This window comes from Prionailurus bengalensis, chromosome D4 (genome assembly GCF_016509475.1).
Source record: "Prionailurus bengalensis isolate Pbe53 chromosome D4, Fcat_Pben_1.1_paternal_pri, whole genome shotgun sequence".
NCBI lineage: Eukaryota > Metazoa > Chordata > Mammalia > Carnivora > Felidae > Prionailurus > Prionailurus bengalensis.
Window position 1 is genome coordinate 89,791,388 of NC_057359.1, and position 15,985 is coordinate 89,807,372.

Below are 15,985 nucleotides of genomic sequence, written 5' to 3' on the forward strand. Positions count from 1 at the left end.
CCAGCTGGGACCTTAACCGGCGGCACAATCTCAAGTGGCTCACTTAATTGCCGGGACTCAGTTTCCTCATCTGTAAATTGGGGGTAGTGATCCCTATTGTGCCCAGTGACACGTTGATGAAACTGTCTGGCTCGAAATAGGTCCCAAATTAGTCTCAGCTCCCCTCCCTCTGCCTCCAGCTTCCCCGCACCGTGTTGCTTTTCCTCTGGGGTTTTCCGACCCCATCGCCTACGTTTTAGAAGCAGAAGCCTTCTCTCCAGGCTGAGGAAGGGATCCCCATCCCCTTGCAGCGACGGAGTTAAGGCACAGAGTGGCTTCTCCCCAGCGGGAGGCAGTATTGATAAAAGGGAAGCCATCAGCCAAAGGAACTGAACTGAGGGATGATGGTGACATTTCAGGACTGGCATTCGTGGCGAGAGATTTTTCAGGCTGAGACTGCCCTGCCCGAGAGTGAGTGGCTGTGATGAAGAATGAGTTGGTGGGAGGCAGGAGAGTAGAGCCCTTGTCTCCTGAAGATGAGACGTTAAATCCCTGCCTCTCCACCCTCTGGCTGTGTGACCTTGGACAAGTCCCTAGACCTCTCTGAGTCTCCGCCTCTGTAAAGTGTGGGTGCTCACTGGTGCTAATTCCTGCAGGGGTGCGCTGAGGTCCACGCAGGCTTTGCATGGGACGCCTTTAGCACGGAGCCTGGCACGTGGCAAGAGGTCTTTTCTTCTTAGTCACTGCTGCTGTTGTTTTCATTTTCATTACCAGGAGTTGGCAGTGCGTTCGACAAATTCATCAGCCTCAAACCCTTGTCTCCCTAACAGCAAGGCTGAGGGAATACAGCTTGAGGCTTGGGGAGGGGCAGACATCTCCAGACTCTTACCAATCTGATTCCTTTGAAAACATAACATTTTTTTTTTTTTTTTTTTTTTTTTTGTCCTTGGACTGGCTAACCGTGTTCACAGATGGACTGGCTTCCAGATGGAGCGGAGGCCCAGCGAGGCCGAGGGACTTGGGCAAGGTCACTGTGTCCCAGAACCTCTGTTTCCCCATAAGCCAAGCTGCCTCCTCCCAGGGCTGCCCCAGCATTCCCGAGGGCCCGGCCGGTGAGGACAACGTGAGCCGACACTGACTGCATCAGGGAACAGGCCAGCTGGGGTGGAGAGTGGGGGTGGGGGACCTCTCGGGATAGCCAGCACTTGAGGCCATGGGAGGGCTGGAATTTTCCAGGCCCTCCGGCAGGAGTGGAGACCCTGGCCAACCTGCCAGTCTGTGTGAGAGCTCCTGGCGCTGACCCAGAGGCAGCTTCCAAATGCTTTTAGGCAGAGGGTGCTGGGAAGCCGGCCCAGGCTCCCTGGGTTCCTAGTCTGGGGGCAGCGGGGCCGGGGGGCGGGACCGGGCTGATACCCAGTGGCAGGGAGCCAGCCACTGCCCACAGGTGGAGGGGGGAGGCTGAGCGGGGCCTGGCTGGAGCGGGGACCGTGAGAGCAGAGCTGGGTGAGACAGTGTCTCTGTCCCCATCTCCCACACCCACAGGCAAGCAAACCGGGATGGGGAGAGAATAAGAGAATGTAGCAGGGAAAGATGAGAAAGAAGGAAGGAGAGACCGCGGAGGGGTGGGGGCGAGGGGGGAGTCCACCCTGGCCATTAAGTATGAGTGAGGGAGGTGGCCTGCCCGTGTCCCCATGGGTGGCCTCACATGCTGCCGTGGCCAGGGAGTAGATCCTTTCCTAGGAAACGGCCAGGCTTTCCTCTCCCCTCCTTTGACACCATTTGCTTTTGGTGGGAGAAGTAATGAGGTGATCAAGTGGCCGCTGTCATACTCCTCTGACCTCAGCTCCCACCCCCTGGCCATGTCCTCCCCCCCCCCCACTCCTCCTCCAGGAAGCCCTCCTGGATTTCTCTCAGCCCCACCGAGGGCCCCTTTACCCCTCTGGGGCCCTGCCACACTCCAGACAGTTGTCACGACACATACGGAGGGGTGAGGGGGGGTGGGTCAGGTACATCTATAGAACAGCCAGCCCTTGAGCCCGTTCTGAGGGCCTCACTGCGTCCAAGCAGCTTCCCAAGCTCCCGGTAAGCACCTGCTGCTGGACCAGAATTTCCTTTGCATGCGTCTGACACACGGGGGGCAGAGAGGGGTGGGGAGGGGCAGGCGGGAAGGCGGAGGCTTAGAATCTTTTTGGCAGCAAGAACGACGTGAGATCGCTCTTCAGTCGACTGAGTTAAGGGAAGAACAATACTGCCCACCGAGGTTTGAGGGCTTCTATTTGGGGAGCACCAGGCTGAGCCACCTTCGGGGCCGGTGCTCCGGCACCCCTGAGCCCGGCCTGGCCCAACACCGTCCGCTCAGAGGCCCGGAGGTGGCCCGGGGTCTTGCAGCTACGGTGCTGGGAGGAGAGAGCACCTGAAGCCGGGTGAGTGGCCAGCACTCTCCTGCCCGTGTCCCCACCTCCCCGGCCAGAAAATGGAGGCCAGTGAGCTCAAAGACCACGTCAAGGCATCGTCATGGTAACTGGGCAGGAACTGGGTCCCTTCCCACCGACCGGGGATGGCGGACATGGCACCGGCTATTTCCCGGGAGTCGGTCTGGCTGCCGGGAGCCCTGGGCTAAGGATTCAGAAGCCATGCTTGGGCTCAGCGGGAAAAGGGCACTGGGATCGATTAGCGATGTCTGCCGAGGGTGTGGGTCGGGGAGCAGCAGCCTGACAGACCCCAGACTCACCAGGAGAGCATTGTGATGGCAGGCCCAGCAGGAAGGACTGACCGGTGTCTCCAAGGAGAGACCCTCCACCCCAGCGACTAGGCCAGTGAGAAACTGCCCTCACCCCGAACTCCTTCCTGCCAATCTCCAGGTCAGGACAGCCCCTCCCAGCGTCCTCCTCGTAAAATAATCCTCTTTGTTGGACTTGCCCATGGTTTTGCCCCGGCTGGCACGTCCCGAATCGCAATTCGCTGCTATTCCCCGAAAAAACCCATTTTGCTGGTCAAGTTTAACCCCTGGTTTTACTTTGTCAGTTAATGGTCTGGATTACCTTACAGGTCTGAGGGAGGAGAGGGGAGTTCACTGTCCTCATCCAGCACGGTGACATCTAAAGTGGAAGTGAACAAAAGAGCAAAGAAGACAATGACGGTCATGACAGTCACAATGCCAGGTGCCACCTGCCAGGGGCTGGCCTTGTGCCAGGCTCTGTGCTGAGTGATCCCAGTTAATTTCTGCAACGGCCCCGTCAAAGAGTGCTGTCAGTCCCGCACCGCGGGTGAGGGAATGGAGGTCCGGAGGGGCTCACACAGTCAGGAAGAGTCAGAGCTGGGAATGGGGCCGCTGGCTTCTGGAGCCTCTGCTCCTGACCCACGTGTGGTGGGACCGGGCTGCCCTGGCTTTGGTGTGTGGAGGCTATGGTGCCAGCCCCTGGGCAGGAGGGGGCCTGGGCATCTACCCCAGGGGAGGCATGGGCGGGGCCTCCCAGTTCCTTTCCTTGGTACCTCTCGGACTTGTGGTCTTGGAACGGGACCCTGAGCCAGGGCTGGGTCTCACCCAGGAGGTTTTAGACTTTCTGAATTGCTAGAAACCTTTATAATTTAGCAAATAACAATGGCACTTTGATCCCCTGGCAACACGGTATCGGCTGGCCCGTTGGCATGATTCCCGACTGCAGCTGACACTGAATACATTCTCCTGGAGGCCTCATGGGACAGGGTGAAGGCGCCTCAGGGGTCACCCGGGGTTGGAGGTCACAATGTCAAATGAGGAAGAAGGCCCCTGGTGGGGTGTGGTAAACCAGGTCCAGACCCCATGTTTCCTGTCCCCCAATTTTTCTTCACTCTTAAGTAGACACACATAAAAGAGGGCCCGTGAATTAGTGCCCACGAGCGTATGAGTTTTCACAAACTGAATGCCCACCTGGCCAGCACCTCCCATCAACGCAAATTGAAGGAGCCTTTTAGAATCTTTTAAAGTATTTATTTATTTGTTTACGTATCCGTTTGTTTATTTTTATGTAGACTCCTCGTCCGGTGTGGAGCCCAGCGTGGGGTTTGAACTCACAGCCCTGAGATCAAGACCTGAGCTGAGATCAAGAGTCAGACGCTTAACTGATTGAGCCATCCAGGAGCCCTGCCCCCCGTCCCCCTTTAGAATCTTTAAGAGAAAGAGAGTTTTCTTCAAGCCGAAGTTAGGATAGCTGCCTGGGATATACAATCTTCCCAAAGGTGCTCCAGAGAAGGAATATTTGGTGCAGGGTTATACACATTTTTTTATGTAAAATATCACACATCATTAGGACGTTTCAGAAAGTTGCAGACCTTAAGTTTCTAGAACATGCAGGGCTGTGTGACTTTCATCTTATGGGAACCAGGGAGGGTTTTTTTTCCCTTTTCCTTATCTTTATGTTTGGAATGCTCCTTTCTGGTTATTTTTTTTTTGAACGAAGCAGATGTACAATGTGTGCTCAGGGCAAAAATAGAGCCCATGCTCCGAGGTTTTGCCAAGTCATTTTGACCTTGGTAAATGTTAAAGTGTAGCTTCCCTGGGAGTCCAGGAGCTGTGCCCACAAGCATTAGAAGTTGAACATTTCCTTCACTGTATCGCTCAGAAGGCCCCTCACATCTGTGTTTGCGCTTCGTGTAAGTGGAATCATACATCGTGTGCTCTGTCGTGCGCCATCATGTCTGGGAGACTCACCCAAGCCACTGGCCACAGGGGCGGGCGGTTGCTGCACAGTGTTCTGTGGGTGGGGATCCCACACTTGACCCACTCTCCCGTTGGTTGGTCTCCGGATAGGTGCACATGGTCATGCTACAAACGTTCTGGGCTCTGGAGCATGTCTCTTCCTGAACATTCTTGTGAATTTCTGGTTGGAGCAGAGTTGCGGGGCCATTGGGTATGCATATGTTCAGCTTTATTAGAGATTGCCACACAGTCTTCCAAAGTGGTGTTCTGATCCCCATCCTACCGGCAGTGGATGGCAGCCCCATATCCTTGCCAACCCTGAGTATTCTCCGTTATTTTTCATTTTAGCTGTGCTGGTGGGGGCACAGGAGTATCACATGGCAGCCTGCCCTTGCATTTCCCTAATGGCCAATGTTGGGTCTCTTGTTATATGCTTCTGGGCCATTTGGGAACCCTGTTGGCTTGTCTGTGAAGTACCTGTTCAGGGCTATTTCTCTCCTGGGATGTTTGTTTTATCTTTTAAAAAAAATTTTTTTTAAATGTTTATTTATTTTTGAAAGAGACAGAGGCAGAATGCGAGTGGGTTAGGGGCAGAGGGAGAGAGGGAGACACAGAATCCAAAGCAGGCTCCAGGCTCCAAACCGCCAGCACAGAGCCCGACGCGGGGCTCGAACCCACGAGCTGCGAGATCATGACCTGAGCCGAAGTCAGAGGCTTAACCGACTGAACCACCCAAGTGCCCCTGTTTGTTCTTTTCTTGTTGATTTCCAGGAGTGTTTTCAATATAAGTCCTTATGTTGCAAATAGGAGGAAAAACTTCTACTCTGCGGATTACCTTTTCATTCTCTGCTGAACAGACATCCATACAATGGTCTAATCCATTACTTTTTCTATGTATGGTTAGTACATTTTGCACCCTGTTTAAGACATTTTTGCCTCTTCTGAGGTCACAAAGATGTCTCTTGGAAACGTTTCATTGCTTTGCCTTTCACAGGTAGATATGCAGTCCGGGATGTGTTTGTTTGTTTGTTTTGTAATTCGTGAGGTATGTGTTAGAAAGGACTCTCCTGTTCTCGCTGGGCAGGGCTGGCCCTGCTGCCTGTTTTGTGGGGAGGGGCTTCTTCTCCCAAATCTTTCTGTCCCGACTGGTCAGTTTGTCTGCCTTTGTGGCAGCCTTTGTGTTTGACAGCCCCATGCTGTCCTAACTGCTATGGCTCTATCACAGCTCTGATATCTGGTAGCACTAGTCTTCAACCTTGCTCTTTGTTTTCACAATCTTCTTGGCTATTCGTTCCTTGGCCCTTTGCCTTTTCATATAAATTTTATATCAGCTTGTCAATTTCCACCCAAAATAAACCTACTGGGATTGTGATTGAGGTTGCAGTGAGTGTAGCTATTAATCGGGGAGTGGGGCGTGGGGTGGGGATAACGTGTTTACAGTAGTGTAGTTCTCCTATCCATGAACATGGTATACTGCTCTGTCTGTTGAGAGCCTTGTTACTTTCTCTCAATAACATTTTGTAGTTTTTGATGCAGAGGCCTTGTAGGTCTCCATCAGACTTCCTCCTGCTTTGAAACCTACAGCTAATTTACAAGATTTAAGCAATGGCCAACCCTAGACCCTACTGACCTGACTTAAAGATAGGGCTGTTCTGCCCCAGCTGAGTGGGCCTGTGAACAAGCGGCCCGTGGGGGCCAGATGTCTTGCATTTTTGTTTTAAATCTTGGACTTTTAAAACAAGTGGTGTATGTACAGACAATGGTTCATGGAGCAGGTTGGAGACAGCTATCCTTTTGAAGGCCTGTCTACAAGGTGCAGTTTGGACTGGCATCTGGGAACTTGGATTATGGGAGAGTTTCCACCATCCCCTAATTGATAAGAATGGCTCACTGTGCCTCAACTGTTTGTGCGAACCACGTGGTTTATGCCGAACTCCTGCTTTCCTTTGAGTAGTAAGGATGTTTGGCATGTGTTAGGCAGAGGGTGCTTATGTGACCGGCCTATAATAAGGAGTTTCCCTGGTAGACAGCACTTCATGCATTGTTGCAACATGTTGTGGGGAAGGTTAAGCCCATCCGTGTGACTCCAGGGGGAGAGGACTCTTGGAAGCCCGTGCTTGGCTTCCTCCAGCCTTCATCCCACCGCCTCTTCCCCTTTGCTGATTTTGTTTCATATCCTTTTGCTGGGATACAACTATATGTTGAGTCCTTTCAGCCTTTCTAGAGAGTCACCCATCCTGGGGGTGGTCCTGCGGACCCCTGCCTGCCCCCTACAGAGGTCCCCGGCTTCCTGCTCCCAACCCAAGGCTGCTTCCGGGAGGGTATAACCAGTGGGAGACAATGTGGAAGCAAGTTATGGATCAGTTTCTGACGGAGGCTGTTTTCAAGCTAACGTTGTATGAAAAAGACGCGGGCACATGGAAGTCTGTACCACACAGTATAACTTTATTTCATACACAGGATGTCTCTCTTGGCCTTGGAAAGGGAGGAAATTCTGACACGCTCCACCTCCACACCATGGATGAATCTGGAGGACGTTATGCTACGTGAGGACGAACCCTGTATGATTTCAACTGGAGTCATCAAAGTCAGAGACACAGAAAGCTGACGGGTGGGCGTCAGGGGCTGGGGGAGGAGAAATGGGGAGTCGTGTTTAATGGGGACAGAGTTTCAGTTTTGGGAAAATGGAAAAGTGCTGGAGACGGATGGTGACAACAGCTGCAACAGGGTGAGTGTGCTTCATGTCGCTGAACTGGGCACTTAAAGATGGCTAGAGTGGTAAGCTTTGTGATAGTAAGCTCTACGCCCAACACGGGGCTTGAACTCGCAGTCCTGAGATCAAGAGTCACACGCTCTACCGCTCTACCGACGGAGTCAGCCAGGTGCCCCTGTGTTATGTATGCTTTTCCACAATAAGAAAATTTACAGTAAAATAGGATGTCTCTGTGTTCACACTGGCACAGTCCTGGGAAGGCATAGACCAACACGCTCATTCATGGCCGTCATTTTGGAGAGAGCGATTGTGGAGATTTTGATCTCTTTCTGCTTCTCTGTTTTCTACGTTTTTTGGCATGAGATTATATATTGCTTTTTTCATACTAAAAGACTTTACATACAGGAAAACGTGGAGGAAAAAGAGATCAAACATTTAGGTAGGTATTCCTTTTGCGATTTGCAAAAAGAAATCTGTCAACAATAAATAACATGAAGGGGGGGGAATATCAATGTCCTCAACCAAACAGAAATATTGGGAAATCAAGGACAACCTAGTGGTTTTGCAAAAACACCTCAAGCCGTGCTCCAGCTGGAAAATGCTCTGTGGAGTGGTCCCAAGGCCTTTTCTGCCTAACCTGTTTCTGGCCGGGCGGTGGACACTGGGGTCACAACCCTGAGGACTGGTGGGCGACTGGTCACCCGCACCCCTGAGCTGGAACTCCCGGGGAGGCCCGGGCACTGCCCTGTCAAAGCCCTAGATGGTTCTGATGTTTCCTGGCCTCCTTGGGAACCCATAACCCTGGGTTCCGGGAAATTGCATTTGAAAAGCCTTTTTTTCTGCCTACGGTGGCTTTATTCCTGTTTTGTTGGGATCCTGCTCTGTGCTTTCAAGTACAAGCAGGAACGAGGTCCGGAGGTCCTGCCTGTGGCCACACTCCGGGAAGTGGGGCCATCACCCCCAGGGCGGCCAATGGAAGACTGCGGTAATGTGCTAGACGGTTCGCCTCTACCACTGACAGCCCCACACGCTCTGCTGCGGAGGGACAGCGCCTTTGGCCTACAGCGTGTCATCACCGTGCCTCCACCGGGACAGGGCTTGGCTCAGGCAGGCCGAGTAACACGCCCAAGGTCACCCAGCTACTCGCGTCTGCGGGACTGCGGCCTGAGGGCCCCTGCCCAGGAGGCCGTCTAGAAGGGGGTGCTCAGGCCCACACGGAGGGGAGATTGGGGCATGCGCCCCAGAGCCCTTGCCCCTGAGATGGCAGACCGTGGACAGGTGGCTGTGACGTCAGAGAGGGCCGTTTCCCCGAGCCCCAGAGCGTCCCGTTAGCTCGGGACTCCGGTGGCATCGGCAGCGTGGGGACCGGCAACAGAACAGACCACCGGGCGGGCCCCGTCTCCCGGACGCCCCTCCCCAACCGCTTCGTCCGCACGGCGGAAAAGGCCTGCGCAGAATTCACAGCTGCTCAGGGGCTCATGAATTATGTACGGGCACCAGATCAATTCGTCAGCACCCTGTCAGGGAGGAATCAAAGGCCCCGGCGGCCGGCGGACAGCTCTTTCTGCGAGGAGACACGCGCTTTCAAGGCCCGCCGAGGGGCCGCCGCCGAGAGTCCTTTGCCGGCGAGCTGGAGGAGCCCCGTGGGCGCTGTGCTCCCCGCCCCTCCCAAACGCCCCTTCTCTCTGTTTCTCTGCCAGGCGCGGGTTGGACAAATGTCTTTAAAGGCAGCGGAGGGGGTAACAACAAAAAGCCTGGGCCCGTGTGTTTGGAGCACATTCCAAGATGCTCCACGTGAATAACTGATGCCAGGGACGGGTTTGTCACGAGAAGGTCACCTTGGGCGGGGGCGGTTTCTGCCACAACATCACAAGCTTCCCGCAGAGCTGAGGAGATGGCCCCTCCTCGCCCAGATTACCATCCCAGTGCCAGGCCAGCCGAGAGGGGCTGTGGTTCGCTCCTAAACAAGGATGCTCTGCTTTGCTCGGTCCGGGCCCCAATGGACAACGCGGGAGGCATCGCAGCGTCCCCGGGCGGTTGTAACAAATGGCCACAGACTGAGCAGCTTAGGACAATAGAAACTTCTGCTCTCACCGTGCAGGTGGCCAGAGTCCAAAGTGTTGGCAGAGGGGTTCCTTCTGGAGGCTCTGGGGAGAATCCATCACATGCCCCTCTCCCGGCTTCTGAGGCATTCCGTGGTCTGTAGATGCCTTACTCTGGTCTCCACCGCTGTCCGCAACGGCGTTCTGTCCTTCGTGTTTCTGTATCTCTCTCTTTTCATTTTACTTTTTAAAAATGTCTGTTTATTTTAAGAGGGGATGAGGCGCAAGGAGAAAGAGAGAGAGAGAGAGAGAGAGAGAGAGAGAGAGAGAGAGAGAAAATCCCAAGCAGGCTCCCTGCTGATGGCACGGGGCTTGATCTCACAAACCAAGGGATCATGACCTGAGCTGAAGTCAAGAGTCAGACGTTGAACCGACTGGGCCACCCAGACGCCCCTCTCTCTTCTCGTTTTATAAGGACACCTGTCCTCAGATTTAGGGCCCACCCGATTTCAAAGTGACTGCGAGATCCTTATGTTAATTACATCTGCAAAGACCCTTATTCCAAATAAGGTTGATTCTGAGGTTCTGGGCGGACACATCTTTTGGGGGCCGCCATTCAACTCACTTCAGCGGGAGACCCAGCAGCACGAGGGACAACAGGGACAGGGCTGCCCAGCCTCCTCTGCCCCTCCCTCGCCCACACCCTGCAGGCCGCTTGGTCCATGGTTCTCAATCCTGCTGGGCATCGTGTGTTGTAACTGTTAAAACTTCCCCAAGTGACTCTAATGCCCTCCTGGGGACCGCCCACACTCTCTCTGCTGAGGCTGTTCCCTTTGCCTAAGGTCTACAGGTTTTCATCCGGACCTCTGTTCAGTGGTCACTTCCTTGGGGATGCTGTCCTGACTTCCCTGACCGGGTCTTCATTCCCCATTAAATGCACCACATACAGCTCCTTCACCAGATGCAGCCCAGCGAGAGTTTTCCACTGGTATCTGTGACTCTTCGTTTTAGTCAGCCTCTTTTATCAGATAGAATGCCTTGGGCCACAAGTAATAGAATATTCCGTGAAAAGTGGCTTTAATGATCAGGGCTTATTGTTCTCACATGATTAGAAACTTGAGGTTGATTCAGGAGCTCAGTGATAGCAGTAAGGACCTAGCATCTTCCCATTTTTCCACTTCCCCAGCATGATGATAACATCCTCACCTCGTGGAGACAAGATAGCTGCCGCAGCCCCAGACATCACATCTCCCCACAATAAGGTCCATAGGGAAGGAGAGGAAAATGCTACTCCCTACTATACTTGTTAAGGATGCAAAACTTTCCCAGAGGTCCCCAACAGACCTCAGGTCCCAAATGACAGAACTGGGCCACCTGCCCATGCCTCCACGTAAGGAAGACTGGGGAGGCAGATGTTTGGCATTTTTAGCCTCTAATTTGAGAGATGGGCTCTGACAACAAGATGGTGCAGACAGGACAGTGTCTCATGGGTGGGTCACCTACAGTGTCTCACCTCCTAGACTGCAGGTAGACTTCCTTAGGGGAGGAGCTGGCCTCAACCCACACCCTTCTGACCCCAGCCCCTGGCAAGACCGTGGTGCTCACCAAATATGGGCGGAGTTTTGCTTTCCTGGCCCACCGCTGATTCTCCAAGCAGTCTTGTGTTCCTTTAGAGCAGGGGGCATCCTCTGGGCAAGCACACGGCCCCTCCCCACCCCCCAGGGGGTGCACTCCGGGGGGGGGGGTGGGCAGCTCTGGCTAACATCAGGAAGAGTAGAGAAGGGTCCGTGAAGGGAAAGGGGGCGCCCAGAATCAAAAGCAACACTAAACACCCCAGACTCACTAGGAGGTGATTGTAAAAAACACCAAGAACCCAAAACGAAACCAAAACAGAAAGCGACGATGTTGGCGAGGATGTGGGCAATCCTTGGGCCTTGCTGGTGGGGATGGAAAACGGTCGGGCCACCGTGGAAAACGGGGTGACAGCGCCTCAGGAGGTAAACGCAGAATTGCCATCGCATCCAGCAATTCCAGTTTGGGGTATTTAGCGCAAAGCTTTGAAAGCAGGGATTTGAACGGGTACCCGCACGCCCACGTTCCCAGCGGCACTATTCACAGCAGCCGAAAGGCGGAAGCAACCCGAGGGCCCATCCGTGGATGGTGGGTGAGCAAAACGTGGCACGTCCGTCCGTGGCTTCGGCCTCAAGACGGAAGGAGGTTCTGACTCAGGCGGCAACGCGGATGAGCCTGGAGGATGTTACGGGAAGTGAGATCAGCCAGTGGCCAAGGGACGCGCACGGTAGGATTCCTCTCCTGTGAGTAGGCGGGGCGGTCAAGTTGCCGGAGCCGGAAACGAGAGCGGAGGGACGCCGGGGCGGGGGCCTGGGGGGGGGGGGGAGTCAGTGTCCACTGGGGGCTGAGTTCTGGCGTGGGAAGACGAAGAGTTCTGGACGGTCGGGGGTGAGGGCTGGATAGCAGTGCGAGCGGACTTAATGCCCCGAAGTGCACGCCGAAACATCGTTATAATGGTAAATTTTAACAGCTCCCCTGTTGAGCCCTTGGATCACTGGGCACAGGGGTGGATGTGCCGGGGAGAGATCTCCGGCTGCTGTGGCCTGGGTCTTGCGTCCATCCCTGGGCCAGGGGAGCCTCCGGGGACGGTCCCTTAGACAGAGTAAATGTGTTTGTGCTTGGGGTGTCCCAAAGCAACATCAGGGTGCTGCCCCACAAAAGCGACCAGGGCTGGGCAGGGAGAGAACTAACAGCACCCGGAATCTAGGGCTTGGGGTGTGTTTGTGAGGCCGGGTGTCCAGCCCACCTGGGTGCTGGGGAGGGGGAGGGACTGCTGGTTGGACCTCCCACCTGACCTGCTCTGCCTGCTTCATGGAAACTAAGAATGGTGTTCTCCTCTGAGAGAGAGAGAGAGAGAGAGAGAGAGAGAGAGAGAGAAAGCAGGGGAGGGGCAGAGAGAGAGGGAGACACAGAATCTGAAGCAGGCTCCAGGCTCTGAGCTGTCAGCACAGAGCCCGACGTGGGGCTTGAACCCACGAGCCGCGAGATCGTGACCTGAGCTCAAGTTGGACACTCAAGAGACTGAGCCACCCAGGCGCCCCTCAACTTGCTTCTTTTGATGGCGGCTCTGGGGAGGTGAGTTTCGGTGATCCGGCTCCTCTAAGAGAGGCCCACGCGGTGCTGGCTTCCAGACATGGCGGACGCTCCTGCCAGCAAAACCATCCATCATAGCGTGCAAGCGGCCTGCCTCCTAAAGGCCACGTTATGAGAAGATGCCAATAAGCGTATTTACATTTCCCATGTGGCATCAGGGCAGCCGCGTGGAAGCATCTGCTGAATGTGGACTTTTCGCCCCACGTCCCCGTCTGCTCCTTGATCCCTCTTCATCGATTGTAGATTGAGCCCAGCTTGGGCAACCAATCGCCAGAGGGTTGGTGGGCATGGTTTTCTTTCTTTTAATTTTCTGTATCAGGTTTAATTAAACCCAGGTGTGCCTGACCCTGTCAAATCGTATCAAAACGGGTCTCCCTGCTGCATGAGGGAAAACATCAGCATAAATTATTGATTAATCTTCATTCAAATTAATCTATCAATGACTTGCTCTGGCTGGGTGGACCCGGGGAGCCCTCAGACATTTCAACGCAAACAGCCTCTGGAAGCTTCACTTCAAAGAGACCTGAGACGTTCAGTAGTGGGCGGCGGTGGTGGGTGCTGCCCCGGGTTCCTGGGGGTGCCCCCCCGCTTCAGCAGCGCCTATGATGTGTCCCTCCGGCCAGCGAGCTCCATCTGGTGACAGCTCGGGGTGGGGTGACACAAACAGACACACGTCCACAACACGCAGATAGAAGTCGCCGAGCGCCACGGCCGAGGTGTTACGGAGTGACACAGGTCATCACACAGACACCTACCGCAGCAACATGGAGTCTAATGTTTACGCTGCATCGAGGAAGACATAAGGGACAGCTTTATGCTGATCAACCTGAAAATTAAACGAAGTAGAAAAGAGTACTTGACAAACACAGCTTATCAAAACAGCCCCAAGGGGGGAGGGGGAACCCCCCCCACCGCCTCTCAAAGATATTGAATCCAAAATTAAAACTATGTGACAAAGAGATTTTCCCATGGCTTCACTGGCGAATTCTGCTCAACATTTAAAAAAGAAATCACCCTGACCTCACACAACACTTCCCGGAGAAACGGGGACGAAGCGGTGCTCCCCAAGCTGTTTTACGAGGTTGTCGTCACCTTCACGGTAAATCCCGACAGGGACGTTACACAGCAAAGGAACATTAGAGATCAACCGTCCTCATGAAACCAGCCACAAAAATACTCGACCAAATGTTAGCAAATCAAATAAGACAGTATTACAGCCAAGTGGCATTTAGTTCAGGAATGCAAGGTTGGCTTCACATTCAAAAATCAATCCTAACAAGACAAGAAAAAGGAGAGAGGATCATCGTCTCCGCTGACGCGGAAAAATTACTTGATGGCACTGAATACCAGCTGTGAAGAAGGAAGCTCTCAGAAAAGTACAGTTGGAGGGAGCGCCCTTCACGTGATAAAAAATACACACTAGAAACCCGCAGCAAACGTCGTACTGAGAAGTGGGTCCTACAGCCTGAGACTGGCTTCCCGCTGTCACTGGTTTTCTTCTACGTGGTCCTGGCCTTCCTGACCAATGCGAATGAGCAAGACAAGAAGTGTAAGGACGGGAGGAAAAAGAACCGCCATTGGGTTGTAAATGGTATCATCGCATGCGTTAAGGTTCTAGTCGAATCTACAACGCACTACCAGGGTCAGTAAGTGAACCCAGCAGGGCTGCAGAAACAACACCAGGGCCGCTCTGGCTCCTTCCTTGTTCCAGAAACAAACGAAAAGGAAAGGAAATAGGATGCAGGAATGAAATACGGAGGAATCGATCGAGGGAAAGGCACACGGGAGCCACCGCGAGGCTGAACGAAGCCTGGAGGCCACCCGACAGCACTGTATCCGTGCAAGTTTCCTGTCCGGGTCTGTACTCCAGTTCCGCTAGACGTCACCGCGGCGGGAAGAGGCCACAGACCCTGTACTATGTCTGCCCCTCCCTGTGAGTCCACCATTACCTCAAAATGCAAAGTCTTTGGGGCACCTGGGTGGCTTAGTCAGTTGAACGTCTGACTTCGGCTCAGGTCGTGATCTCACGGTTCATGAGTTCGAGCCCCGTGTCGGGCTCTGTGCTGACAGCGCAGAACTTGCTTGGGATTTTCTCTCTCCCTCTATCTCTGCCCCTCCCCTGATCTCTCTCTCTCTCTCTCTCTCTCTCTCTCTCAAAATAAATTAATTTAAAAAAAAGGATGCCAGTCATATTGGATTGGGGACCCACACATGACTTCATTTTACCTTAATTACCTCTTTAAATTAAAAAAAAAAACTGTTTTAAGTTTATTTATTTTGAGAGAGAGAGAGAGCGCACAAGCCAGGAGGGGCAGAGAGGAGAGATAGAATCCCAAGCAGGCTCCGCACCATCAGCGCAGAGCCCGACGCAGGGCTCGAACTCACAAACTGTGAGATCTTGACCTGAGCCGAGATCAAGAGTCAGACGCTTAACTGACTGCACCATCCAGCCTTAACTGGCTCTTTAAAGGCCCATCTCCAAATAGGCACATTCTGAGGTCCTGGGGGTCAGGATGTCACCATCTGAACTCGGGGAGAGGCATAGTGCAGTCCGTGGCATTATCTTCTCTAAGCAACGAGAAACTGAAAACAACCCACACGCCCACTGGTGGGGGGTTGGGGGACGCACCTGATACATGGGGAGCATGTATGTGATGGCACATCAGCCAGTTATTTATAAAGGGATAGAAACATATGTTTACGAACAGTTAAAGGTGCTCACGAGATGCCCGTGAGGGAAGAGAAAAATCTGGATCTCTATCGGCAAGGGTTTGATCAAAATAGTATTCGTGCTTCCTTCTGAGGGTTGTGATTATGAGGAATTTTTATTTCCTCTTTGTGGTATTTTTTATTTCTCGCCTTTTTTTTTAAACTTTTAAAAAAATGTTTATTTTTGAGAGAGAGAGAGAAAACACGGAAGGGGCAGAGAAAGAGGGAGACACGGAATCAGAAGCAGGCTCCAGGCTCCGAGCCGTCAGCACAGAACCCCACACGGGGCTCGAACCCACGAACCGCGAGATCATGACCCGAGCCGAAGTCCGACACTCAACAGGCTGAGCCACCCAGGCCCCTCTCTCGCCTTTTAAAATAATGAACATGTAATATTTCTTTGATAACTTAAAAAAAAAAAACAACTTGTTAAAAAAGACCTTTACGGCACATTTTACCGCCCTGGGAATTCACCGGAGGAAACCGTCAAGAGAATCCCAGCAACTGGTAAGGTTGTCGTGTGTCAGCCGAGGGAATAGCTTCTCGCTGACTCAAACAGAAGGGTAGTGGGGCTCACCGCCTCGCCGGAGGAGGCCTGAGGACCCAGCTCGGCCAGCGGCAACGGTTCAGTGACATCACCACTGCCACCGGGCCCTGTCACTCCTCCCCCGGAGGGTCACTGCCCATCAGCAGGACCGA

General features: G+C 53.5%; 1 protein-coding gene across 1 annotated transcript in view; it reads right to left on the bottom strand.

Annotated features, from left to right (window-relative positions):
• Window positions 1–2,972: 2,972 nt before the first annotated feature.
• The window catches only part of MED27 (mediator complex subunit 27), a 234,075-nt gene continuing 221,062 nt past the window's right edge, over window positions 2,973–15,985 (bottom strand). The window contains exon 8 of the mRNA XM_043565694.1: window positions 2,973–3,077. Within this exon, the coding sequence (XP_043421629.1) occupies window positions 3,000–3,077 (78 nt within the window). The 3' untranslated portion in view covers window positions 2,973–2,999. The remainder of the gene's footprint in view (window positions 3,078–15,985) is intronic.